The 27,006-nt window shown below is 42.1% G+C and overlaps 1 protein-coding gene across 2 annotated transcripts in view; it reads left to right on the forward strand.

The window, feature by feature from the left end:
* Window positions 1-27,006, forward strand: part of ABL2 (ABL proto-oncogene 2, non-receptor tyrosine kinase) — a 45,012-nt gene continuing 18,006 nt past the window's right edge. The window contains exon 1 of one of the 2 annotated variants that reach the window (XM_059477989.1): window positions 1-181. In XM_059477989.1, the coding sequence (XP_059333972.1) occupies window positions 1-181 (181 nt within the window). Of the gene's footprint in view, window positions 182-25,885; window positions 26,109-27,006 lie in introns of those variants that run through there. The other variant, XM_059477991.1, reaches the window with a different exon arrangement.

A 27,006-nucleotide genomic window follows, 5' to 3' on the forward strand; every position in this document is an offset into this window, starting at 1 on the left:
ATGGGGCAGCAGGTGGGCCGCGTCGGGGAGCCGGGCGCGGGGCTCCAGCACCAGCCGCCGCCGCAGCAGCAGCAGCAGCCGCGGGGTCTGCGGGGGAGCAGCGCGGCCAGGCCGGCGGGCCGCCGGCGGGAGGCGGCCGGGCGCTCCGCAGAGGGAGGATTCAATGTCTTCACCCAGCACGGTGAGCGGCCGGGGCGAGGGCGAAAGGGGCGCGATCGGCCTTCCTCCCCTCCCTCTTTTGTTGTGGTGGGTTTACTGGGGGAGGGGAGAGGCAGGCGGGGGGAGCGGGGCAGCCACGTCCCGGGGGATGCTCGCCCCGGCCGCCACGTCCCGGGGGATGCTCGGCTTCGGAGGAGCTTCCCCCCGACCCGCTGGAGTTGGGGATCGGCACTGCCCGCCAGCCCCGGCGGGAGCGAGGTGGCACCGCCGGGAATCGGGACCTGCGGGGTTCGGTCGCTGTCACCGCAGCGATTCCGAGCTCTGGTTTTGTTTACAAAGGTAAAGGTAACATGTGCCTTGTCCGACTGCTTGCCGAGGCGTTTGTGACTTGCCGTTGTACGTCTGTGGGACTGTCTAGGTCCTGACAGAGCGAGCAATTTCGTTTTGACTGGGCTATTACAGCTGCCATCTGATTCTAGGTTGAAGTTTCTGTCCACTTCTATTCTTACTGCTATGAACCGAGACCGGAAATGTACACGTTTCTGTAACCTCTCTTAGAACGACCCACACACCTTCAAATCTCCTTTGTAACCATGTTTCTTTTTTTTTTTTTTTTAATATATACTTATTTATGCATTATGTTAAGATGTCGCCAAGTTTTGGAAGGAAAGATCAACTGAAACCTTTCTGCCTTGACAAGCATGTTGAGAGTAGATGTGCGGATGCATCTCAAATTTTAAAGACCTGAATCAGCTCTGGAGAGCTTGGCTGGCTTGGCTTTAAGCAGAGAGAGAGTTGTCAGTGTTTGTAAAGTAAGGCTGCTTCTGACAGTACACGTTTTCTTTTGCTCAATAGAATGAGCTCAAGCAAAAAGATTAAGGAACGTGCAACCAGCAGTCTAAAAGTAAATATCATCTTCTGTGACTGCTGACCTGTAAGTATCTATCAAAACAAGAGCACTCCACTAAATCTGGTTCTTAAAAATCTCAGTGTTATCACAGCTTTTGAGTTCAGGGAGCAGTATCAGCTTTAAAGCCAAAACAGCACATGCTTGCCAAGTGCCTGACCCACAGTTAAACTAAGAGTTATTTTATTGCAACTTCACGTTTTACTCTTTGTATCTTTGTACGTTAAAAGGCACTTTGGCTAAAACATTGCTATCACAGACTGCACACTCACAGTGTTGAGGACATCTCAGAAGTCATGCACATCCCCACTTCTTTCAGTGGGGTGTGTCTAAGTTTTTAGTAGCAGGGCAGAATGCTGTAGAGACCGCTGTGTACACTCCTGCTGATGTCAAACTGTCTTCTCATGCTTTGGCCAGGATGACTCTTTGATTCCTGCTCCTACAAGGCAAGGACAGAAAGGACGTTTGGGGAAGTGCTTTACAGCATGTGGGGATGTGTAGTGACTTCCCAATAACCCAGTTGACACTGACTCAAGCACTTCTTTTTGTTGTTGCTGCATGTTTTGGTAGTAATTTAGTTCAGCATCCTGAACAATTCCTTCTAGCTCCTCTCCATACCCTACTAAATTTCAAAGGTAGATAGTAGGGAGAATTATTTACATGTAGTGGCAGGGAAATGGAGAGGAAAAGCTTTCTGAAGCATGCATGCATACTAAGAAGACAAATTATGTGCCCTGCCAGCCCTTCTGCTCTGTCTTCCATAAAATGAGAAACAAGAATGAGCCTGGAAGGCCAATACACTGAATAAAACTGTTAGTGCCACATAAAAAGAACATTGCTCTGGGATAAGAGTGATGGTATCTTTCAAAATAATTTCACTGCTATTTATATTGCTTAGGTTATCTGCTTCAGTGCTAAGGTAATGGATGTAGCTTTACTTAGGGTCTTTACTTAGGATTGTTTTTGTTATTTCCCTTGTAGACTGTAGCGGAAGGTGTGACTTAAAAACAAGAAACAGTTTTTTATTCTGTTAGATTATGTAGAAGGGGGGGACTTTTTGGCAACCCAGGTTTTGAGAGTTTCAGAGCAGGTTTCAAACTTCTCTTCCATCTTGGTGAATGCCTCAGCTGTGTTAAACTGTTTCCTGATTCCATTCGCATTTTACTAGGAGTTAACAAGTTAATATTAATAATCTGTAGCAAATGCTGATAAAGTTGGGTACCTTTTTAAATACTTGTCTTGGGCAAAAACTAAAATGCATGTAGTGTTCCTAAATCTGGAGTCCACTTCCTTTGTCAGAGAAACTGTTTCCTGTGATCCTGACTCTCCTTGTCTAAGGGAATTTTTTATCATCAACTTGTATTCTTATTTTTCATTTAATGACCTTGCTCTCCTGTTTTACTTAGCCAGCAGCAAGCCAGGTTTTCTTTAAGTGAGTCATATGCTTCTGCTGCTGAGATGCTCTGGTTGCTGGTGGTGTTACTTGATCCAGATGCCTCTTTTCTAGTAATTTCTCTCTGAACTCCACCTTCCATCCTTTTTCTGGGACATATATTCACAGTGTATGGAAAGTGATGCAAAAGCACAGGATTGTGGGTTAGCACTCTTGGACCAGTGGCTAAACCAGCCAGTCACAGGATGGGGCTGGATTTTCTCCCTTCCTTGGTGCAGTCATGGATGTGAAGAAGACAACCTGTTTATAAATCCCTACCTCATGTTGGCAGCTTTCCTACCACATTGTGCCAGCAGCAAACCTTGCTGAGTGCTCCTGCCAAGGTTCATTTTGAGGAGTTGCTTCTTCTGGATTGTTTATGAAAAGGGTGGAAATAAACAATGTTTTCAGCCTCAGACCTGTTTTGCTACAGAATTTTGAAGAGCAGTTTGACTCAAATGGGTGAAGTGTAAAACCCTCTTTGCTAAGCTACTGGAAATCTGAGACAAACATTTTCACCCAGCTGATTTGAACCATAGATGTCCTTGAGAATCAAGAGATTGAGTAGAGCCAGTCTGTTCCATGATTATTTGCTGGGTTATGGTTTGTGTGGCAGAAGCTCTACAGGAGAGGCACTTGCAACAAAGAATTTGAAGATGTTTTCTGGAAAGAGCAAGGGATCTGCAATGTGGCACCCCACTATTCCATCATGAGAACAGACACCTGGGCTGCTGGGGCTTTCAGCTCACTGTGGTATTGAGTTCTGTGTGTGACATTGAGCAGAAAAGTCCTAAGCAAGCTGATACCCTCATGTGATTCCATTAGTTATGGGGTTCTCCAGGATGCAAGAAGATAATAATGGAATTTGCAATCTTCTGCAGTTAGCCCTTTAAAACACCCCTTTGTGAGCATTGCTGGCATGTTGTCAGTGACTCACAGAAGCAGGCTATGGATTGTAAGCATGCTGGTTGCTGTTGGTGTAGTAGAAAGGGTGAGTGTGAACATGAGGATTGTTCAAACTGGTGTTTCCATGTGCACTCCACTGGAATTCATGAGTGCCACAACTCCAGAGGGAAGAGCTGCAGTGAGCAGTACTTAGAACCAAATTCTTACAGATCAGTGCAACCAGCAAAGACAAGAAGTGCTTGCATTACAGGGTGAGCTTTCCCTTCCAGAGAAGGCACAGGAGAGTGAAGAGGAAGTCAGTTATCTCCTTGTCCTTTCAGAAATTTGTTTGAGGAAAGGGGAACAAGCAACAACAACCAACAACCTCCAAGCTGCACGGACTCTACTGAGCTGCTTTGACCTTTGCCCAGTGACACTTGTAATTTTCTTTCAGAAGAGCCCTGATAACAGCCTACTGTACCAAGATACTCTTTGGAATGGTGTTAGCATGCTTTTCATCTCCAAAAAGACTTGCTGAGTGTTGTAGAGCGCATACTTCAGGAAAATCAGATTATTTAAATCCTGGCTGGGAAGCCTTTGCAATACCTGTTTGCAATACTGCTACAGTTGCCTTGGTGATATATTTTGGGGTAGTGGAAGGCTCTGCCACACTTGAGCTTTTGATCCAGCAGGCACAGGACATTTGTTCCCTGTTTTGTTTTCTAGAGGAGGAGTTTAGCAACCGTTTATTATGTGCATCAAGGTCAGACTAGATAGGCCTATACTTTTAAAAATAAAATTATCATTAAAGCTCCCCTAAGGCAGTCAGAGTGCTATGACACATGATAAAAACATTCTAAAATAGGAAGAAGCATAAATAACACTGTCCCTTTGAAATTCTGAAACTGAAAAGCTGGATGCTGGAAAATGGAAAGGAGAGAAAATAGGGTCAGTTTAACAACTGCACTTTGTGGGCTGCCTAAAATGTTCTTTATTCTTCATCCCAGTGAAATGCAGCAAGCTCAGGCCAGAGCTACTTGCCCACAGACTTTCCTGTCAGTAAATGCCCTGTGCAGATGGAGTATAATCACTGTATTCAGTGCCTGGCTTTTTGTACTGTAAATCAGAAATCTTGTGGGACCACAATATATAAATAACTCTTAACTAATTATTTGGGGAATAAAGGACAGTTCAGCTGAGTGTCTAGGGGAACATCCCTTGTAGAACATGAATTTGTAGGCGTGTTCTCTATTGCATCCTTCTCCATGATATCTAAATTATTCCTGCAGATCCATTGCATTAAATATTGATTTTTATACCTTGTGTTAAGCTGGGATTTTTGTATAATGAATTTTGCAAAAGAGAGGAGGCTACCAGCTGGAAGGGACAATATAATACTGACTACTGATCTAATTCTTTTCACATAGGCAGGGAACACAGTCTGAAGAAGGTAAGACTGAAATGAAGTTACCTCAAAAATTTTTTACTCAGAATCAACTTAAAAATCAAATTTCAAATCCCAGACATATCTCTAACTTCTCAGTTCTCCCCAAGTAGCAGATGGTGTGGTACAAGTTGTTCTAGCAATATTTCACAAACTTGCTATTGCTTGCAAGTGCAATGTTTTGCAAAAAAAAAAAAAATTTTGTGGGATTTTTTTTGGAATTAAGGACATGGCCAAGTGAACAAATCGGTGGAAAATGAACAGAGACACTACAAGCAAATTACTGTAAGTGTCTTAAACCATCCTATTTTAATCTAGTGGCATCACCAGCTCACAGAATTAGAGTGGAGAGAGTTGGACTATCTCCTGGAGATGCTCTAGCAGGCTTGGCTTCAGGAATATTTCATGGCTGGTACTTATTGCAGATTCTGGGACAGTAAGAAAACCATGTCTGGTGTTCAGGAGGAGTGACCTGCTCTGTGACCCACTTCAGCATATATCATGTTTGTTTGTTCCTAAAGCAGGCCAGTCCTTGCCCAAGTCAAACTGTACCTTGTAGATCTTTGCTTTACAGCTGAAGCCAGAGATCCTTAGCATGATTTATTCTAGCTCATTTCTCTTAGTTGTCACAACTTCATGTTTCCAGGATACTTACTATCCATTAACTGCCTTCTAAGTACTGCTGACAGCTGGCTGGTTTACAGCCATGAGAAACTATCAAAATCCAGCTAATACAAACCAAGAACTTTGTACTTACTCCAGTAGGGATGGGTGGGGAAGTTGTTAAAAGTAACAGAGGTGGGTTTTGTGTGTTGGCTTGCAGAGCTCATTTTCACCTGGTTGTGTTTCAGAAAGCCAGGGATGGATGGATGGATGGATGGATAGATGGATGGATGGATGGATGGATGGATGAGCACAGACCAAAGCCTCAGGTGCATCCTGTGTCCAGCCTGATCTCCCAGATCCCCAATCCCTTAGCAGTGCTTCAGCAGCCTGTAATTACAGGTGACACAAGGCTTGCAGTGCCAATGGCCCCAGGGCTGGCTCTGCAGGTGAATCTGCAATGTAGGCATAGAGTTTCCTTCTTAGCAGCCTTCAGCACAGTATTGACTGGTAAAGAAATACTTCTCTTGGTTGTTTGGGCCAGTGGCAGCCCTCTTTCCCTCCCCACAGCAGGAAAGAAAACTTGTGCTGAGGTGCAGCAGCATTGACTTGCTGGCTCTGAGGTCGCGGTTTTCTCACCTTACTGCATCATCCTTCACATTTCTCTGGCTTTGTGGTTATGAAATACTTTATTTTAAAGTATTTCTTGGTATTACCCATAGAGATTGTTCTCTCTGGAATAAGTGACACTTACAAAACCATTGAGGCTTCCTGTTGGTAATGCTGCAAACCACAACAACAAAGCTTCGTTCTATTACCCATTTCTGCTTAGGAAGTTGCCTGTGCTTTGTGGGTTTCTCTATAGAGACACGAGCATCTCTCACTATGATTACTTGTCTGCAGCTGGGTGTAAATTAACTTTTTAATAGGTGGCTTTCAGTACCAATTAATTCAGCAGAACAATTAAAAAAAAAAAAAAAAAACCAAAACCCTGAAATAACTTTGCCTTTTTTGAAGGGGAGACAAAGATGTACAGAATTACTTCACTAAAAATTAAATTAGTTTTATTTCAATCTTCTGGTGCTCTTTAGAGGTCTGTTAAACATACTTCTTTTTCAAGAATTTCCCCTTCTCTTCTACCATTAACCTTAGAATCTTAATCTTACTAGAATACTTCAATTAAAAATAACTACATGTATTAATAAACATGGAGCTTCACTTACAATAACTTGAAAGTTTTCTGTGACAATAGTGATGCAAGAATTGGGACTACAGTTATGTAAGAAAAGTAGCTCTTCAATGAAGGAACACTCATTTTTCTATAGGACAGCATGCCTCATCCTTTCATTTATAATGCTGCTGAGTTGGATCTTGGCCTCTTTCCTGGTTTATTTGATGTTTTCTTGGCTTTATTATTTATTATAAGTGAAAAGGATGTAGCTGCTTCTTGTTATAAGCTATATATGGCAAAGGCATAGGAACCATCTCCTGCTGCTTTTGGGTCAAGTTAGCAATTGAATTATAGGATAAGAGGATGAGAACATTCTGGATTTGTGACCCTGTGCACCTCCATGTCCATTTCTCCTTTGTTTCTTTAGTGATAATCCCAACAAAGCATCAAGCATGTCTTGGCTATTCCTGTTTGTTGTCATCTCAGCTGAGATCAGCACCATGGCTAATTTTGAAACAGGTTTCAGGCTTGCTTCTGGTTGAAAGAAATTGTGTGAATTTTGGCTAAATTATATAAATATTAGACATTTTGGAGCATGTAGCATAGACTATGAAGTGTTCCTGTTTTTCAGATTGTGTTTTCAGTTAATTTTTTTTCAAAAAGTTAACTGCAGAGAGTGGTGCTCCTCAGCAAACACCCCAAAACCCACAGGAACTGCAAAGTGAAGAGACATTTCCCCATCACAAATCTGGCCTGGGCTAGGAGCTTGTTTAAGTATTATCATATCCAAGTAGATTGGTATTACCTCCTACATTAACCCTAAATATCAGAGATCTAAAAGGTGTTTACAGAGCACAGATCTGTTTCCTAGACAAAACCCCAAAATATTTGTACATTTGAATTTCGTATCCCCTGGATTGTGAAGATAACCCTTCAAACCCAAGCTGGAGTGTAAATTAATATAATGAGGCCTTCCTTAGGCTGCAAGGGCAGCTCAGTTTCTCAAGATGATTTCCAAGCCTTTTCTGCTCAGGGTTGCTTTTGCTAACCAGCAGTGTCACAGAGTTAACAAGACTGTTCAGTTTTTACTGCTGCTATTCAAAAACCCGTGGGAGGCTGCACGACTGATGAGAATATCAATTTTGGGCTGCTGCTTAGGAAAGCCAAGAGCAGAAGCAGAGCTAAGGTACAGCTGTAATGGTATTTCTGAAAATTGCTTAATAATAGAAGGAAATTGGAAAGATGATTTAGATTAGCCTTAAAGGGTTTTTTAAAAAAGAAATTTTAAAGTGTTGTTTCCCACCCAGCAATCTGTCAAAACTGGCCAATTAATGAAAGTGTACTGCTGTTTAGCAGTAAAAAAGCCTATTTATGCCAATCTTTTAAAAACTGATACAAATTGGGTCATCTAGGAAGAAGGAAACGCACTCTAAGAAATGTGAATAACCTTGAAGATGTTTTGAACAGTGACCTAGCTTCCTTCTTCCATTAGGTCACTGGGTGCAGCAGAGCTCAAGGTCATACAGGCCTGACTGGTTTGCATAAACATGGACTTAATGCTTGTGTTTAATGCAATTTTTTCCTTAAAAGACAAGTTTGAATTATAAGGCTTTTTCTGTGTTCACCATTCCCTTCAGTACAAGTGAAAGAGAAACAGCATCCATTGTCTGAGAGCTGATTTGTGGTTCATTTTATCTTGTAAATTTAGTTTTTTCATCTATAAACTGACAAATAAAAAATTTCAGTCTAATAAGTGGCAGCTCTCAGGCTCAGTTCCTAGATACTAAAGTTAAAATAGCAAGTTTTAACAGCTTGAACTGTGAATTGCTGAGTGTTCTTTGTGTGCTTTTTGGAATATTTTTGTTTTTAATAGGAGTGTTGGTAAAGTTCCTCTCCCAGTGGCACCTTGATCAAGGCATAAAGGCTGGGGTGGAGGTGGGACCTTGAACAGGTGCTCTGAAAATGCTTTTTTGATTATTTTATGAGATATCACTCAATTCTGGTTTGTTTTCAAACCTGCTTTCCACTGACCTGAATGGCATCAAGTAAGCCTGATGAGCTTTATCATTTGTGGCAGTAAAATAGAAATTAAAACTAAAATAGTGAGAGCCACCTCTCTGCAGGATTCCTGTGCTCTCCTCTCCTGCCTGGGAAGATGAGCAGGGGTTGGGGAGGTTTTGGCATCTGTTTCTGAGGCAGGGAGAGGTCTGAGCTTGGGGAGGGATGAGCAGAGCTTGTGGGATCAATAGCACTGTGAAACCTGTGCTCTGGCCTGATTACTCACTGGAGCACAGCAAAATACTTCTGCACTAGTCATCAGTTGTATGCTCATTATTCAGGGTTGTGTTTGTTGGGTTTACATCATTTTATGTTGGAATAAATAGAGAAAGCAGAGGGACTTTATGATATTAAAAAGCCTTTATCTACAGAGGATCCTTAGAATAAATAGGAAAATGGGAAGGTTTTGTAGTGTTAGTGTTTCAAGTTGTATTTAGCCTTTCTTTTTTAAATTCAGGATCTTAACCCTGGGGATATAAGGTTTGCAGCATAGATGTGGGGAAGGAGCTGATTTTTCATGTTAAAGAAACTGTAATTTAAATTTTTTTTTTACTAATTAATAAATTTGAGTCCAGTAATATAACTACAGAAGAACAACAAGCCAATTTTTAATATTTTTTTCTTCCAGAGGTGCATTAGATGCCTTGGGATTGCTTTGCTCACTCAGTAGGTGCCCAAATGCTGATTGGAGTGGCTTGGCCTGCCATGGCTATCCTAAGAGATAGAAATCCAGCAGGTTGAACCCTTGTTACATCCTCTTTGTTAGAAAATGTTTTCATTTTAGGTCATCATAAATAAATCTATTTGAGTTTTTAGGGGTAAAATGTACTTAAAGAAGGCACTGTCCTCTAAATCAGACTCATTGTTTATGTGGTAATTCTTGCACTTAGTTAGAAATACAGATGTGCTTTAAAAAGTTGAATTAGACCACAGGGCTTATGTCTGTCAAAGCTGAGGTTGGCTGTAGTTTTGTGCAGAAATTCAAATTCTTGTTTTGAATATGCCTGTATATTCAAGTGTATGCCTGTAATATTCCATCTACTGTTGTCAAAGGGCTGAGCTAAATTTGGCTCAGAGCCTTGGCACGTGTCTTTCTTTCCATGCACACACAGGCGCCCTGACAGCAGAAGCGCAGGGACATTCTCTGTGTGCCATGGCAGCATTTCTGCTCAATAAAACACCTTGGTTCTCATTTCCTGCTCGGTGGCAAGCCTGGAACTGCTCCTAGGTGCAGCCTGGCTCTGGAATAAAGCTCAGCTGGGCTCCCCGTGCCTGCTCTGCCCCAGGTGGGGACTCGGTGTAAACTCTGAAATTTTCAGCTAACAAGGTAAAAGGATTGATCTCAGCTGCTCGTTCCAAACGCTATTTCAGCCTGCCACGAGAGGGTGCTCCAATGCCTTCATTTATCCCTTGCTAAAAGGTTTTTCCCACTAAGAAAAGTGGGGTGTGTTATTTAACAATACTGTGTTGCAGTGCTTTAAGTAAGTGTTGGGTTATGAAAGCAGGCAGGACCCACACAGCAAAAGGCAGATGTGGCTGTATTGAGATGTAACAATACATGTTTATTTTGTTTTTGCCATTAAGAGCTGGGCTGTTTCCCTTTTAGTTGTTTTGTTTCTGTTGGGCTTTATCCTAAGTTAACTTCATCTGCCAGCAAGGGAAGTTTCCCAACTTGTTTATGTGCAAGCATGCAGACAGCTTTTGTGCATGGAAGGACATTAAATCTGATACTTTTGCTAGGTAATCTGAGCACTCAAATTAAGAATCACTTCTCTTTGCTTCTGTGCACTTCTCATCTGTAAAATTACAATTATGCTTGCTTGGTTTATGGAGCTGTTTAGACTTAATTTTGGCACAAACAAATCCAGGAAAGCTGTCTGCAGGCTAAATTAAATGTTCAGTCATACACTCTTGTCTCATCCTGTAGGCTTTAGAGAAATATGTTTGTTGTGGCTCTAGCCTGTATTTCAAAACATTTGTGGCGTGGTAATAGGTCCAAGGGAAGGGTAATGTTTGTATTAATTGTTGGACTTGAAAAGGAATCCCAAAGCACAGCACTTTGCTCAGTGTTATCTCTCAAATATCCATAAAGAGACTGAAGCTCCAGTGAATTAAAACAGAGGGAGAACTGTGGAGTAATGGCTTTGGCTGCCCAGCAGTAGGGAAATGCAAAGGGAATTGCAATAAAACATTCATGCACTTGGGCTGGTGCCTGGGAAACAGGATCTCTGCAAGGACATCCCAAACCTGGTGTTAAGGGCAGGTAATTACCAAAAAATAAAATCACCTGACACAGCAGTGGGGTTAGCCATTGACTGCTAAGTTGTTACACTAAACTGGGATGCATTTGTGTTTTTCTAAAAGTCACGTATTAATACAAGCCAGTGAAAGGCCATGCTGAAAGAAACACATTAATCAGTCCTAAACCTGCCTCCTACCAAGGAGATATGAAAACCTGTTTAAAATACAACCAAGAGAGACTTCCTATCTTGTATATTGTCATGCAAAAGCAAAGGCATGACTTCTGGCATGCTGTAGATGCCCTTTTATTCTCCCACAAACTCTCCTAACTTGCTACAAAGTTGAGATCTTAGATGCATTTCAGGCCTTGGCATCTGGTTTTTTATTACATCATCCTCCCATCTATTCTTCCTCTCACAGAAAAATACTCTTCATCACACAGTTACCCCTGAGCTGCAGGGAGATGGGCTTGTAATGTTTGAAACCTAATAAAGGCTATTGGGCAAACAACACCTCTGTTCACAGTTAGTAGAGAAGTGGGCTTTAGTACATAGAATTTACTGTTTTCATACACCAAAGTGAAGGCTGCAACTCCAAGGATTGCTCCTGTGCTTTCAGAAATTAGATAGTGGCCCTTGGGAAGTGTCATTCCATGGACAATATGTGTGAAATGAGGGTGCTTGAGGCTTAAGGGGAAACAGAATTGAATGTCCAGGAATTTATGCTGGTGACTAAATAGGAAGAAAGATTCCCTTTCCTCAGAGCATTTAGCATTCTTACTCAGCTGGTGTCTTATTTGGAGCCATATCTATTCTGAAAATGGAACAGTTGATGCACAATGTCTTTCTCTCTGACTGTGTGCTCCTAATTTGTTCCCAAATTCTTTGGCTTTGCTGACAAAAGATGTCAGCTCTAGAACCTGGAATACAGATGTGCAGGAACTGGAGAAAATAATTTCTCCCTATGAGGGTACCATCTCTCTCTCTCCCTCTCTCTCTATATATACATACATACACATATATATAAGATACTAGCATGAGTAAAAATCTCTGCAGTTAGGAAAGCTATTTTCCACAACAGTTAACTATTTAATTTTTTTTTCTTCACTGGCAGAGCAGTCAGTTTTATCAAAGGAAGACTGTTTTGTCACACAGATAAGTGAGTCGTGAGCACACAAGATGGTTTATGCAGCACATCTCTAGCAGGACTATGGATGCAGCACCCTTTCCACAGGCCTTTTTTCCAAGTTTGACTATAGAGGCTTTCTGTTATGCTTTGCCCCATGGCAAGTTTTTTAACCTTTTTTGATGCTTGAACTCAAAGCTGTTTATTTTAATCCTACTTCATTAGTGCGAGTAAGAGTAGGAGTTTTTGTTTAGGCATCATCAATAGTTGGGACAGTAGCTGTTTTCAGAGTCTTTTATGACTTTGATTGAAAGTGTTATTTATTAGTGTGAAGGTTTTGTAATGAAAGCTCTGAGTATTGCACTTTAGGTAGGATCACTGATCAACACCAACTTGAGTCCTGCTCTGGAAGCCATAGCTTCCAGATATTTAGGAAATTACTTTTGCTTTGCTTTAGACCTCCTTCATAGCACAAATTTATCCTACTACTCTGTAGGGCTGTCAAAAGAATAAAATACCAAAACTGCAAGACACTCAATATATATCAAGTGCTACAGAAATATCCTGTGTAGTATCAAGCCATAATATTAGCATGCCCTGACTGAGAATGTTGTGTGGGCTGTGAATTTAATGTGTCTGAGAATAGGCATTTACTGCTGGGTAGAGCCTGGTTAGCAGCAGTGAGAGGAGTCACCCACAAAGCAGGTACAGCCCCAGCAGAAGTCTGGGATTTAATACATTCTCCTGCTCTTCCTTCCTTTCATTGCTCATAAAACATTTCAGCAAAACTTGTGGATCTTACTGTTTAGTTACCTGAGCAGGGGAGATGGTTACCTGCTAGAGGGTTTAGAAATAAATCTTACTAGAATTCGTATCCTCAATGGAAAAACATCATTGCCTCTTGTGACAAATCTAGAAGGCAATGATTCAGATTTAGCAAACCTCATAGTTTGGGATGAAATACTCATGCTGCTGTTTCCTGACTGCCTCTTGACTAAAAGAAAATCAGTGGGTGGCAGGTGAGCCCTCTCAGCTTTGTATGGTAGCCCTCATGCAACTTTAAATCTGAAAAAAAATGTGCCTGCACACCTCATTGCAAGGATGAATGCCTGGTCCTTGCTTCTAGAGACAGCTGCACAGCCAGCACATGTGTCTGCACCATGATCCCACCCCAAAGCTCCAGACAAAAGCAGGAGAGGAATCCCAACAGCTGCAGAAGGTTCAGTTTATGAGTCTTAATTAGGGTTAGGAGGTGGTGGAGGTGTTTCTTTTCATAATTGTCTAGTGATGGTTGGAAGGGCTCCAAATCCCAGTTCAGGTTGTCTGGGCAATGCTGTGTCTTCACAGGGGAGGAGTTCTGAGCCTGTGTTACTGCCACATCCCTCTAAAAATACAGAATGCTTTTATGGACCATAGGGTTTTTCTGTGCCCTACCAGGGTGCTCTTAGTTCTCCTTCCTCTTTTCCCCGCCCAAGTTACACATGTTTTTGCACAGCCTCATTTTTCCACTTGTGTTTTTTCTTTGAGAGGAGGGTACCACCCTTGCAGCTCTTATGACATTGGCAAAACTCCCACAAAAACTGGTTTGAGTCCTCCACACCCAGACCTGGTTATTTTTCCTCATCAGTTTAAAGGAAAAACCTGTATTTTATGTATTTGTCTTAGATTACAGCAGCCACCTTCATGCACTAAAAACAAAGCCAAGACTGTCAGTTTTCTATTTTACCTGTTTTTCTATTTTACCTGTCATCATGTAGGATGCCCTACCCTTGCTTTAGAAACAGAATCATTAGACTCATATATTTTGAGTAACTTAGTTTCAACCCTGCTTCTGCAGCATGTATCTTTTGTATGAAGTCTGTTATAAATAATCTGCCTGTAATATTCACAATACATAGTTTCTAAAAGATTGACTAGGAATTTTCAAAATAAGAGGAGTAGTTTGGGGGTTTTTTGGTTGGTTGGTTGGTTGGGTTTTTCCCCCTGTGATAGGGAGGAGTTATAAGTTGATCTAGGAAGTACCTGATCTCAAAGTAAAGTTTTACAGGATATTGCCTACTTGTATCCTGGACATCTGAATAGCAATGTGATAAGGCTGAATGGATGGGAACTTGTCAAAAAAGACCAATATTTGTGCCCAAAGAGTCTAGTTCTGCCAATGAATCTGTTAGTCTGGTTTTGTAGTAATTAGGAACGAAGTTCAGAATCTAGTTCTGCCAATGAATCTGTTGGTCTGGTTTTGTAGTAACTAGGAATGAAGTTCCTACCCTGGTAATCTTTCACTGCATTTTCATGAGACCCAATTCAGATGTGGAAGTTTTACTGAGTTTGACATTGCTGGGAAGAGGAGAACCATCCCAGATTAGTCAGTCCTTCTGAGGGCTGATTCCACTCACTGCATTTGCTCACAACTATTTGATGTTTGCCATTACTCAGTCTCTGGCGTCAGAGCACAAGGTGTGACCCTGTGTGTTTAAGTCACTGATCTTTTTAGAGGGAAAAAATCAAAATCTTGCTTTATGCAGGTTCCTGCTGGATGTTCTCCAGGCTGTCATTTTTTGTCTATCAGTCATTGATTTGGGTGCTGTTCAGAGGCTTTCCCTTTTTGGGGCACTATTCATGATGAAAGCATGACCTTGAGGGGTGTTGGTCCCACAGCCTCTGCTGATGCATCGTGCTGGAACTTCAGCATCCTTGCTGGAGGAACTTAGTGTGCTGGGTGCTTCCAGTTTACACCTCTTGGGTCAGTTTATCAGGGACTGATCATACAGGATTTTAAAAAATTTAACATTGTTATGCATGTGTGGTTTGTTTTAGACTTAGACACTTAGCTCCCAAAGCAGCAATAAGTCCATATTTCCTTGCCTCACTATTTTTGACAGTTTTGGCACTTGCTCAGCTCTATAACCTATCCAGGTTACTTCTAAGCAGCAGCAGCTCTGTTATATTGCCTTTTAAGTGCTTAAAGTAGCTTGCAAATAGGGAGAAGACAGTTTCTGGCAGTGATGTAGATGAACAGGAAACATGTCATTAATTCTAAAGACCCTTCAAATAACTTCCAAATATTAATTAGCTCCTGATTCTTCTAAGCAAAGTCCTTCTAAGCTAAAAACCCATTTTAAACCTGAAGCACAGCAGCTTTTAGTCAGGAGTTAATGGGATCTGCCTCTGGATGCTCCATGGCTTGCCAAGGAGCAGCTCCTGGGCTGAGGCATGACTTGGAGTTTGCCTCAAGGGTACTTTTTCCAAAGAAATTTGCAAATTAAGTACCAGTCACAGCAGCTTGGAATTCCAAAAGAGAACTGCCCTGAAGGGCAAGTTTAGTGGCATCTCCAGAAGCTGGAAGTGGCTGACTGGCTTGTAGTAAATAAGGGGTGTCCATAAGGGTGGGGTAGAGAAGCCCTTGGCTGGAAACGGGATCTGCACGGGATGGTAAATGTTCTGCTTTCTAACTACTGTACTGAGGAGAGCTATGGTCATTTAAATATCTTCAAAATACAGCATTGCCATAGGTAACTGCTGTTAATAATAGAAATGAAACTGAAAGGTCTCCCAAGCTGCCAAAAGCTTTGGAGTGGCTTTAATTTCCAGTACGTGGACAAAAGACAGAAGACAGGATCCCTTTGCTGTAAGAGGCTGAGTCAGAGTGAGTACAAGTTCCCCATGACTTTTGGTTGCTTTAGTAGCTGATTTAGAGCAGTTTGTACTTTGAGAGGCTCAAGAGAGAATGTTTTGAGAGGAGCTGCCTGTTGTCTTGGGATTTCCAACTTCAAGACAGCACCTGGTGTGCTGGTAGAGCCCAGCAGTGAGCCCTGATCCCCCTTTGTGTGGCTGGGTCCTGCAGGGATACAATACAGCCCTGTGTAATCCAAGCAGTCAGCTGTCTGACAGCCAATACAGGCCAGCAACAACTGGGAATGTTTTTCTGTGGAGTGGGAGGAAGAAGGAATGAGGTGGAACTCTGTCAAATTAGAAAAAAGAAAATATCTCAGTTGAGCAAGACAAAGGGACCTTTCTTGGCCTTTCAGACCAGAAGATATGGGGATGCTGCAAGTTGGCATAGCCAGACTTTGGTCTCAATTTCAGTTTTAAATGGACATTTCATAAAACAACACTCCCAAATGAAGCAGCTCCCTGGAGGCAGCTGTATGGCACAACTGGCAAAAGTCTTGCCATGGATGTAGCAATGTCCTTCTGGCAGAGCCTTTTATTGGAAAAGCATCTTGCTGTGCCCAGTAAAATCACCCAAACTGCTGTTGTGGATGGATGCAGTTTAGGAACTAAGCACTGCTTTCCAGAGCAAGAGGAAACCAACTGCTGAGTGAGGCACAATGTTACACCTCCCACTGGGAATTTCCAGCCCTTTCCCTCTTCCTTCCTCCCTCAGAATATATATAGTAAATACACTAAATTAAGCCCTGGGGGAGGTGGCTCCCAAAGGCAGGAGCTGTAGCAGAGGCTGAGTGGCCCCAGTTAAAAGTGGCTGACAATACCATGGCCAATGCTGGGAGCATCCCAGTCATACCACCCGGCCTGGCAGCAGGGGAGATGTCTCAGACAGCTATGCTGGTATTGAGTGGGAGGAAAGCTCCTTAAATAGCCACCAGTGGCTCCTGTTCCCTCAGCGTGTCAACACTAAGTTGTTGTTTTATTCTCTGAACAGGAAAAAGTAGTCAAGTCATTGTGTGGCAAGCAAGTGATAGAAATGAAATAATGTTTTTTGCTTTTTCTAGCTGCTGGATCTGTTTTAGCACACAGCAGATACTTTCCTAGTCATTTTGCATTTCTATTCAAAAACCTCCAAGGAGCAGATGAAAACCAGAACAGAAGAGGAATAGATTTGGGTAAAATCAGGAGAGTACCATTCTATTGAACCTCATCACTGACTGCTCCAAAAGAACTTATCTAGGTTTTGGGTTTGGAATACCTGCGTTTTGAGGGGGTAAGGCAGCATTGGTACCTTCCCCATCATTGTTAATCTTAGTATGTGGTTAAATTACAGTTCATAATCCATTCTTGAAAAGCCTTACTCTTAATATACCTTACACTGTCTGCTTGTTCTTATTCCAGGTGAATGGCAAGTGTTGTTGTGGTGCCAAATCAATAAAATAGAATTTCATTTAATTAATATTGTCTCACAGCCCATTACAATCCTAGATAATTCCAAACAACTGTTTTCCTCTTTCAAATTTCCCCAGCAACAGGAGGGGATGTTGGCAGTGGTATGGAAAAACAAACCATTAGTATTCAGGTTAGCATTGTAAATTGGCAACAGATCTCAGCTCTTTAGGGGATTTGTCTTTTGACAAATTGTTAGATAAATCTGAAATTGTAACTAGCTCCCTTGTGATGTTTGTTTGTCTGTAGGCCAGATTCTGTCCTTGCTAGCCAAATTGAAGGTTAATCTAAGCATTTTCCATGTAATTTCTGCTTTTTGAAATGGCAGTCATGAACCTAGGAAAGAGATGTGGCCTAATGTGTCTGGGGAATTAAGTCACTCATTTCCACACTGTTGTACTTTGTTTGCTTTTCTTTACTGCTCTGAAAACAAATTAGTAGAAAAAACATCATCTGCAGGATGGTTTTGCTCTCTTGGCATCCAGGGAGAGCCAAGTTTTCCTCCTCCTGGGTTATTTCTCCCTAGAGCAAATGATGCTTTCTTTAACTAGATGACTTCTAGCATCCTTTGCAAGGTAATTTTTATCTTTTTTTTAAAGTGCTCCTCACCTTAGGAGAGCAATATCTGCTGACTTAACCAGACCATACACTACCAACCACTGCTTGTAGTATATTACTTGTTGGAAGACCTCAATTTTTTTAGTGAATAGGGTCTAGAAATTCAAAAGCTCTCAAACAGGAATAAAGTCTTTTACTCAGCTTTCTAACTTTCCTTAAATTCAACTCTTTGTTGGTTTTTTTTTAATTAAAAGCAGACAAATGAGATGAAGAAGAAAGCAAATGGCAAGTGCTAAACTTGCAGGAGGTTGAAGAAGCAGAAGAGGATTCAGTGTGATCATGTAGAAGGTGGAACCCTGAGGAAAATGGTTCTGCCTTTGCATGTGAGGTATTAAGTTCTGAGCTGCCCCTGTAACAACAGGAATACATTTCTGAGCCTTAATAAGACTTATCATGACAACATTTATAGGCTCCCTTCAGCCTGGAGGAGAGGTGGCTGAGGTAGAATGAGAGAAGGGCTTATAAAAATCATGAGTAGCAGAGAAAGCACCTGCAGGTACTGATCATTTGGGATTTGCCTTGTAGAGACTGAGCATCAGCAAATGAAATTAGGAGATGTACGGAACAGTCAGAGCCTGTTCTTTGTTCTGCAAGGTGCTCTGAGCTCTTGATACTGTGGCAGCAGGATTTTGTTTATGTGTGAGGTTAGCTTGCAATACTTCAGACAGCAACTGGACAAAATAAGGCCTGTCAGGAAGTTTAACTGCAACAACACAAGCTCTGGCTCCAAAACACCTCGAGTGCAACATGTTGGAGGCTTGGAAAGTATTCTGGAATTATATGATTACCCTTTTGCCAGGCAGGATGCTGGGCTGTAAGTGACCCAGGACTGTGGTTGTTGTGTGCCTGAAGAATCCTAGTTGTCAGCTGGCTGACTTGCTTTTGACATATTTAAGTGTTCTGCTAAAAATGAGTGTTCTGCTATCATACTTCCGTTAAATGTTCTGTAGTTTTGATGTTAACAGTCAAAAAGTGCTCTACTCCCTAAAAGATAATCCAGAACTTGTAAAGCATCTTTAGTAGCAGACAGATGAAATGTGTATCTTAATTGCATAAACTCCATCAAGTTTAATACATTGGCTAGTCTTACCTCTCTTGAAATAATTAAAAAATTATTGTTTCTTCTATTATTCTGTCTTAAAATATTTGATCTACTGAATAATATCCATTACAAACATACTAAATTATATAAACGTTTTCAACCCAGCTCCACTTTACTTATGCACAATTTTGTCTATTCACCTGCTGTTATCTTTCTTTGTAATAAAATTGATTTCATTTCTACATCAGCAAGTCAAACCTTTTGTAGTTTTAAGTGCTTTTAGGGGTGCTGAACCTGCTGAGTCTTACATTGGCTTCCCTTCCTTCAAAGCTGTATTAATTCTTCCATAACCCAGGAAGGATTTTCCAAAGACATTATTTCAGGGAGTACATTCTTGACTTCATACTGAATTCAGATACTGCAGTTAGATTTGGAAAAGCAAATGCAGTGACACAGCCTGAAACTGCAAAGCTGTGGCAGCACTGGGCTCAGAATTCTCCCTCTGGAGAGGCTGGGTTTGGAATTCTCCCTCTGGAGAGGCTGGGTTTGGAATTCTCCCTCTGGAGAGGCTGGAGCTCGTGTTACCCTGCTCCCTGAGCAGCTGCTGGGCTGGTGCTGGTGAATGGAGCCCCTTGTCTGCTCGCTGGAGCCAATGACAAGTGTCTGGCTTTCACCGAGGGGAAGCGGTTCCGCAGCCGGAGCTAAGTTTAGTGCCATGGATTTGTTCCTCTGACTTCACATTCCCGCTGCCCCCCCTGCAAGGAAATCAGGCCAGAGGGCTGAGGAGGAGCAGGACAACTAAACCTGCCTCAGCCAGGGCTCAGCTGGATGTCAGGGGCTTTCCAGCTTAGGAGTTTTCCCTGGTTCTGAAGTTCACAACACGACATGCAATTTTTGGGCAAGTATTCACACTAAAGCTCAGCTTTTCTTGGAGGAAAGGAAACACTTGGTTGTTTTCTAAGACAAATGTATTTCAAAGGAGGCAAGATCACAAGGGTATTTTAGTCAAATGAAGTAAATATTCTAAAAAGGATCCCCCTTCTTTGTTCAACAGAAGAAAATGGCTGTGGACAATGGTTTGAACAGCATATTGGTTGCTGACAAATGAGGTTGAGAGTTTTGTGATTTATTTTTAGCTGGAGAATTTTTTTTTAAAACAGAAGTACTGTGTAGCCTTGGCAGTTGCTGCATATTCGGTGTGGGTGGATGGAACTGAGAGATCACATCTGTGCTAAACAAGCGTTTTGGGATTCCATTAAAAAATTAAACTCATGTACTGGAAACTGAAGCTGTACCAGCTCACCTGGGGAGCTCTGCCCTCCGAATATCCTACACAAGGTAAGCACTGCTGCCTGCCCAAGGCACTTGCAAAAATACTTGGCCTCAAGATATGACATCAACTCGGATTTGGGCTATTAGAGACATTTTCTTTCTCTCCTGACATTACAGGTCAATGAGTTAATCTCTATCCTTTCCTTCCAAGTTTTCCTTCTAACTAAAAAGGCTAAAAATAAATTTCAAAAAGGCAGCTGAGAAACAGTTTAATGTGGTTGTTGATCCAAGTGCTGAGTCTAAGGAGAGTACCTAATACTGTAAGGTATCTAATAAGATGTAATTATGTCACTGGGAAAGCAGCTTGGACATTTATATCATGTTAGCTCAAAGGTCTGATCAGTTAGTGCTTTACAGCTGCAAAATAAACCTCTCTCCAGCTAGACTTTGTGAGTGTGGGTATTTCTGGTTTATTCAGAGATCAGCTGAGCTGTGATTTCTCAAGCAGCCTTTTTGCAGAAGAGCTCTTACTGCAAGTGTTTGTGTTGCACTGTGTGTAAATAAGTACCCAAGTGATTTGCTTAGAAGTAGATAATATCTGGCTTTGATGTGGCCAGTAGTAGCAACTCCCCAGGAATTCTGTTGCAGTGAAGTGTAATCCCCATTAAGCAACTTCTCTCCCAAGGTACTGATTTAAAATAGTGCTAAATGACTTGCTGTAAGCTGGCGTGTATTTGGCCATCCCACCTTTCCTGGAGCAGGACTGGGTGACCTAATCCTCCTCACCCTTCACACTGGAGAGGCTTACTGGAACTTGCCAGGACAGAGGAAGAATGTCAGACACTTTTGATCTACAGTTTCCCAGTTAGGTTTGAAACCTGTGTCCCTTCATAGCACTCCTTTCCCTAACTCTGACATTGTGGCAGTAGTTGCTGTCTGCTGTGGGCAGCATTCAGAGGAAGAGACTGGAGCTTCAGTACTCAATGGAAGGAGGTATGTGGTACAGAGCATTTACACTTGCTGCTCTCTGCTTGTTTCTAGACTCTTGCAGTTGCAAAGCTGACTGCCTCTATAGGAGCTGAGCAAATCCTTGGGAATTAAAGGAGCAAACACTAGGATACAATATTCACAATTTTGCAAAAGGGTTACATTTGTAGTTTTTTGTTCTAAGAACCTCTTTGTATTTAATTTTAATTACATTAAAATCTCTCTTCAGGAAAGGAAAAGGTTTTTTCCTTATCTGCTGTGCTGTTGGGTTTTGGTTCCTCATCCAGAGACCCATGTAAAGAAGTCAGACTTGAACTGTGTCTGGTCTGGTGCTTCTGACCATTCCCAGTACCTGTGCCAAGATACAGCTGTTCTACCTTCTAACAGCTGCTAGCTCCAGCTCTCTTGTGCTCACATGGGAACCTCACCCTAAAGTGCTTTGTAAATGTTTCTAAACCCCTGCATCATTTTGCTGGCTGCAGTTACCAGAATTGCTTTTCTGACAGAGTTCTGTGAAGATCTTAGAGGTGATGAGAGCCAGACTATTTGGTTAATAGTATTGTACTGAACATGATCTATACTTCATCTACTTCAAAATTCTCTCTTAAAACAGCAGAGCTACCAAATGCTGCTGTGGATGGTTCAGTCACAGCCTATACTTTGATCTATGAAGAAATTGATGCATCTTGGTTTCAAGGAATGAAGATTTTCAAATGAAGGCTTGGGAGTTTAAGCTTGATTTATTTCCTACTGGATTCTGCACCAAAAAGCTACTTCACCAGAAATTAGTTGGGGAAGAAATAGGGAAGCACTGCATTGTGTTGATAATGGGAGAAATGTGTCACTGACATCTAAGCAAAGAAATTGGCTGAGGGACACCTCTGATTGCATTAATAACCAGGGAAACAGAAGACATGCAGTTTTTCTAAAATCTTAACACAGCTAACCCCTTGTAATGTTCAGGTAGACAAACAATGTTTTGAATTCTTCATACATTGGTGGAACTAAATCAATTGAGATCAATATCTCTCTCTCTCCTTTTACCAATTAGATTCACTAACACCAAATCCCAAAACCTTGTCTTCCCTTGGATTTCTGTATTAAGCTAGCCAAGAAGCCCCTCTCCTAGGCAAAGACCTAGACACACTTTAAACCACTTTAACCCCTGTTTCATATCAGCACTTCATCATGTTGCAAAATTAATCTGTTTGCAAGGGATGAATCATATAGAGATCTCTTTCTCCATGTATTTCTCACCTGAAAACAAAGATCCCTTTTATCTATGTCAGATATATTTTGATAATTGAGGCATGACAGTGCTGCCAGCTTGAACTATTTCTTTTTATATGATGTGAGCTGTTCATGATGCAATTTTGTCACTGACTCTGAAATCTCCTCCCTTTCTGTCTCTCCCAGCCTGGTGCCATAAATAGAAACCTACTCCTTGCCCATGCCGAGTTCCTGGCTTGGAGCTGTATTTCTTGGCTTTCCTCAGTGGGTTGTTTACAATACTTCAACCTTGCCCCACTCTGTGGGAGGCCCCAGGACTAACTATGGGTCTGTGCTTGGCTCTAGCAAACCACATTATTAAGAGTCTGGTTGCTTGCAGGAGAGGAACACCTAGGAATGGCATTTAGGTAGTGCCTGCATTTCACCAAGGCCATATGTGAGCTGTCTGACCCCTTCTAACCAGTGTTTTGCCTGGCCACAGGGATGTCAGCAGAAAATCTAGGTGGTCCATTTAGGTGAAGGCTGCAGTCTGTTCCAGGCTAAAGGAAGTTCATAGGTCTGCTTCAATACTACCACATTATTAGACAGCAGAAAGTTGGCCTGTTCAGCACTGGTTGCTTTTCAGTGTGTAACTTGTCTTGAGTATTTTTGGTTAGCAGGAAGCACTGTTCAGAAACAAAGCTGCTGTAGAACTTGATACTGTTCCAATCATGTCAGCAAAATAGGAAACCCACTTGCTGCTGTGTTATCAGTTTTGTTTCCTTGTATTCATTAAGGCAGAAATCCTCCCACTACGAAGCCAGTTAAAGATCTGAAGGTCCAGTGGTGTAATGTTTTGTATGTGATGTATGTTTTGAAGGTGCAGTGGAAAATACCAATTATACCAGCACTTATTAAGTACTTGATGGTCTACTTTCCATGAGTTGATGACCAATGCCTGTTCTTTGCTGGTCTTATAAGTAAGAAAATAAAATGAGTCTGTCTATAAAACTGCATCCTACATAATTTATTGGTGTTTAGTTCAAGGACTCAAGAGGAAAATAAAATATGTGGCATGTTCAGGGATCTTGGTGGCTTTGTGTTTGAGTTGTCCCTACGTGAAAAAATACACACAAGTCTACACCCTGTGGGTTTTGTTGTATAATATATCAGATTAAGGCTGTATGCAATTACCAGTATTTGCCCCGTAAGCCTCCTTGTCTCTTTCCTTCCATTGACAAACCAGTCACTTAGGCCTATGGCAAACAACACCAAATCAATTTCAGGGCTGTATTTTCATTACCACATTCTTTTCTTTGATTAAGAGATGTTGAAATTCAGAGTATAGCAAGTTTTCTAGAAGCTCCCTGAACTATACATTACCAAGTAGCACAGTCAGCAAGATTTCCTTTTATTCAACTTTTCCCCACTGCTGGAAGAACTAGAAAAATGCTTCTAAATGGATGACTTAAGTTGTACAGGAAGGGTAGCCACTCTCAGGAAACAGCTTTGAAGGGCACCACAGGGAATAGGGTAAAGAGCTGGGAAGAGCTGCTGTGCCTGAAAGGTGGATTCTTCCACTGAGGAAGTTGAGTGTGCCAGAATTAAGATTTTATGTCATGCACTTACTGTGAAGAGCACAGGAACAGGATGCAGATGTGGTAGATGCAGGTGTCAAAGTGATGGCCTGTTGTGTAAAATATCTATCTAGGAAAATCAGTTTTAAGAGAGAGACTGGCCATCTAGAAGGCAGAAAGATGCTTGGTTTTATTCTGGCTGGGTGCTTTTGACAGGACCTTATGAACTGCTGTGTACTCTGTGTCCTTTCCACTGGAGAGCACCTTCAGGAGGGTGCCTGGAAAGAGTGTAGGCACAAAATTACTCTGCTGCAGGAGACTTACAGGCAAAATGTTTCTCACCAATAGTGCCACTGCTGCCAACTACATGGTTCCCATCAGGAGCTCTTAGCACACCAGCCAGCCATTAGGCTGTGGCTACAGACTCTTCTGACAGAGGCTAAAATTGATGGGGTAAGTAGGGATATGTGCAAAATACATTATTAATCCAATTTAACTTCCTGCTAATCCTTCTTTGTTTGAAACACCAATTACTCATCCCTTGTACTTTAACTAAGAAGTAAATGTGTTATTTTAGCTAAGGTTAGTAACTGTTACAGCTGAGGCTAATCTAGCCACAAATCCATACATAGCTTGCCCTTTCCTGGTACCATTTTAGGTAAGGGTGATTGTCACAAAGCTTGTCCTTGTCTTTCTGAAGCTGTGCTGGCTTTCTCCACAAATTCTGATTATTCTTTGTGTATCAACAGATATGCTAAGCTTAGTACAAATGCCAGTGTAATTCAGAGTACTTGGAGCAAATGCAAACTGAGAAAACAATAAACTGCAAGAAGCAAAACAAAGAAGAAAAGAGAGAAAGCCTAGGAGCTCTCAAGTAAAGGTGTCTCAACGTCTGGCCACTGGGTAGCATGCTGCAGGATTCACTGAGCTTGGTTTTGGAAGAGGAAGAAAAGAGATCACCCCCTTGTCAGAACTTAAGGAACAACAATATTCAGGTGTCCTAAGCTAATTCTTTGCCTAGTTAGTTTTCCACAAATGTTGGTTGTTGGTTGCAGGGGAAATAACTCTTGTCAGAAGCAATATGGGAAAGGCAACTCCTCATCATCACAGCATCTCCACAGTTCTATATACACTTTTTCTACATTCACAACCTTACAAAACACAGATATTTGGAATAAGCCTGCTTGCTTACCTTTAGTCTGGTTTGAGTCATCATGACACAGTGCAGCTGCCCCATCACAGAAGGTGAAGTTCACAGATCATGGAAGTGCTGCTTTCTTACCTCACTGGACTGCAGCAGCTCCTCTCCCCCTACCAAAGCCTAAACCACAGACTTCCCTTTCCCTGCTCCCTTTTATACCCCTCTGCAGGCCCACCACCCTCCCAGGTGTGAGACTGCCCTGGTGAGTGCTGGTTTGTTAACCCTTCCATGACCAGGAAGGAACCTGTCCTGCCACAAGGCAGCTCTACTAGAAAACCAGGGCTTTTAAAGAATTCATCAACCAATCTGGGGGGTTTGAGAGGTAATTTGATGGAAACTGTCCCAAATGTAATTAAATCAGCAAATGTGCAGCTCAGACTGAGTGTACTGTGCTGGCCTTGCTTTCTGTGTCTTTCTGAGTTCTTGACACGTCCAAGAGTGTTCATGTGCTCAGTGTTTGTACCTCTCCAAGATGTGGGTTTTCACCAACATCATTTGCTGTTGATTCCTGTAAGTAGAGCTCCAGCAGTGGTATGTGGAGTGGAAAAGTGAATCAATCTGGGCGGTCCCCTTAATGGGTGATCTGTTTTGTAATTTGTGCGAAGGAATTTCTCCAAGGAAACTGTTTGCTTTCTTCCCAAACACTTTGTTACCTAACTCATAGTGGAACAAAACTCTGTCTCTCCAGCTCATCTCAAAGTTGTTTCAACTTGCAGTCCAGTCCCCACATCCTCTGTGTGTTGAGCAGTCCTGGAAAGCTCCACCCTCCCATCCAGTTAATAACCAGTTAGCCCAGGGTCTGATTTTCCAGTCTCTGCTCTGCCTGCCTGGAAACACTTCCTTCCCCTTGGCCCCCGGCCTTGCTGGCAGTGACTGCTGTGTGTGGAGCCCTTGTGCTCAGCCCAGCACTGGTGGTGCCAAGCAGCCTCTTTGCTCTCTGGGCAGCACAGAAAATGAGTGTGGGGACAGTCCTGTTCCAGTCCAGCAGCTATGGGAAGGAGGGCAGGCTGCTCTGCTGCCTCAGCGAGGGCACCTCTGAACCCACTGTGAGCTTCACAGGTAGGATGCTCGGGGTGGAATCCTGTCCTGTCCCTTTCCTGTGTTTGTCCAAGTGCTTCAGTGAGGATGAGGTCCTTTCAAATTTGTCTTGTAGTATGAGGCCAGCCACAGGCAGGTGTGAGATTGCCAGCTTTTATTGGGATTTTAGGATTAGTGAAATGCTTCTTTTCTATGAGCAGTTACACAGTATTTCAGAAATAGAGACCACTTCAGCACCTAATGTGACTCTGAAATTTAAAATTTAGCATATTCTGCCTCCTGCTCTGAGACCAAAGAGATTAGTAATTATAGTGTTTGAGACCAAAGAGATTGGTAACTGGAGTGTTTGCAGCAAAGGTGGGGGACAAAGCCCCCCCTCACATGGTGGCTGGATAGGAAAGCTTTCATATCCGGAGAGAGGCAAATTGTATTGTGGGAATAAAGGAAAGGAAGGAGATGGATGAAGCATAACCTCCTTGTGTGACTGTGTATTACTTGCTCACTAGGTGATGATGTAAGTTTTCCATTGCATGGGAAATGAAGGTGATAATATAAGATTTATGGTTAGCCTTGAAAAGGAGCTGATATAAAATGGAATTTCCCAGCTCATTTCCTGACTTTTGGTGCGGACTGAGCTCACAAACTGTTTGGCTGGAGGGGCAGCATTGGTGGCATGCTTTGGTTATCTCTGTGGTGATCATATTTCTGTCTGTGATGGATGGTGTAGATACCTCACTGTATGGAACAGCGTGGGCTGGTATGGAATTATAACCTGCAAGAAATACTTTTGTAACCTGGTAAAAACCCCTTTAGGTGTTGGGTAAGCTTTACAGTTATTTAGGCATTCAGGTCACTTTAACAAGTGAAGGAAGTTAGTGAGACATGAACTCTTAAAAGCATTTGATTTTTAGGTAATAAG

Source organism: Ammospiza nelsoni, chromosome 9, assembly GCF_027579445.1.
Source record: "Ammospiza nelsoni isolate bAmmNel1 chromosome 9, bAmmNel1.pri, whole genome shotgun sequence".
NCBI lineage: Eukaryota > Metazoa > Chordata > Aves > Passeriformes > Passerellidae > Ammospiza > Ammospiza nelsoni.